Source organism: Acanthisitta chloris, unplaced genomic scaffold (genome assembly GCF_000695815.1).
Source record: "Acanthisitta chloris isolate BGI_N310 unplaced genomic scaffold, ASM69581v1 scaffold26797, whole genome shotgun sequence".
Lineage (NCBI taxonomy): Eukaryota > Metazoa > Chordata > Aves > Passeriformes > Acanthisittidae > Acanthisitta > Acanthisitta chloris.
In genome coordinates, this window is record NW_008682411.1 from 1 (window position 1) to 878 (window position 878).

At 51.6% G+C, this 878-nt stretch overlaps 1 protein-coding gene across 1 annotated transcript in view; it reads left to right on the plus strand.

The window, feature by feature from the left end:
* The first annotated feature begins 203 nt into the window (after positions 1-203).
* SCNN1A (sodium channel, non-voltage-gated 1 alpha subunit) overlaps positions 204-878 on the plus strand; it is a 6,935-nt gene continuing 6,260 nt past the window's right edge. Inside the window, exon 1 of the mRNA XM_009078529.1 lies at positions 204-571. Coding sequence (XP_009076777.1) covers positions 222-571 — 350 coding nt within the window. The 5' untranslated portion in view covers positions 204-221. The remainder of the gene's footprint in view (positions 572-878) is intronic.

The window sequence follows — 878 nt, forward strand, 5'->3', positions numbered from 1 at the left end:
CTCGCGGGGGACGATCTGCCCCGTGTCGCTTGTGGGAGGGGATGAGCGGGAGAGGGACCTGCAGCGTGCGATGGGGGTCAGTGAGGGGGGGTGAAAGCAGCGAGGTTTGGGGAAGATGGTGATGCAGAGCCAGTTTTTGCACGGGACGAGGCTTCCCAGAGCCAGTCTTGCGGGGCTGATTTTTGTTTGCGCTGTAGGGCGCGTCTTTTAAGGCAGGGAAGATGCCAGAAGGAGAGAAAACGAGACAATGTAAGCAAGAAGAGGAGCAGCAGCAGAAAGAAGAGGTGCAGGAGGGTCTCATTGAATTCTACAGTTCGTACCAGGAGCTATTCCAGTTCTTCTGCAGCAACACAACCATCCACGGGGCTATCCGCCTTGTGTGCTCCAAAAAGAATAAGATGAAGACAGCCTTCTGGTCCGTTCTCTTCTTTCTCACCTTTGGCTTAATGTATTGGCAATTTGGGATCCTCTACAGGGAGTACTTCAGCTACCCTGTGAACCTCAACCTCAACCTTAACTCCGACAGACTCACTTTCCCAGCCGTGACGCTGTGCACCCTCAATCCATACAGGTAAGACATAGACTTGCAGAGCTGTTGACTGCCTGGACTTTCACAGCTGTAGGATAAAAGCATGTACTTTTGTTCTCCTCATGGTCCTTGACCATCCACTTTTGTAGCGGTGCCCATGGAAAGCACACTTTCCACAGGCCTTTGCCGCTGCAGGGCATTCACAGTAAGGCATGTTAGTTTAGGCAGCTTTACTTTGTGGTGTATGTTAGCAGGCTGCAATGTAAACTGCCACAGGGCTAAAGCAGATTTACTTCTCTCCTATAGGGACAATAGCCTCCAGCAAGGGGTTAGATTTACAGCTGGCAGC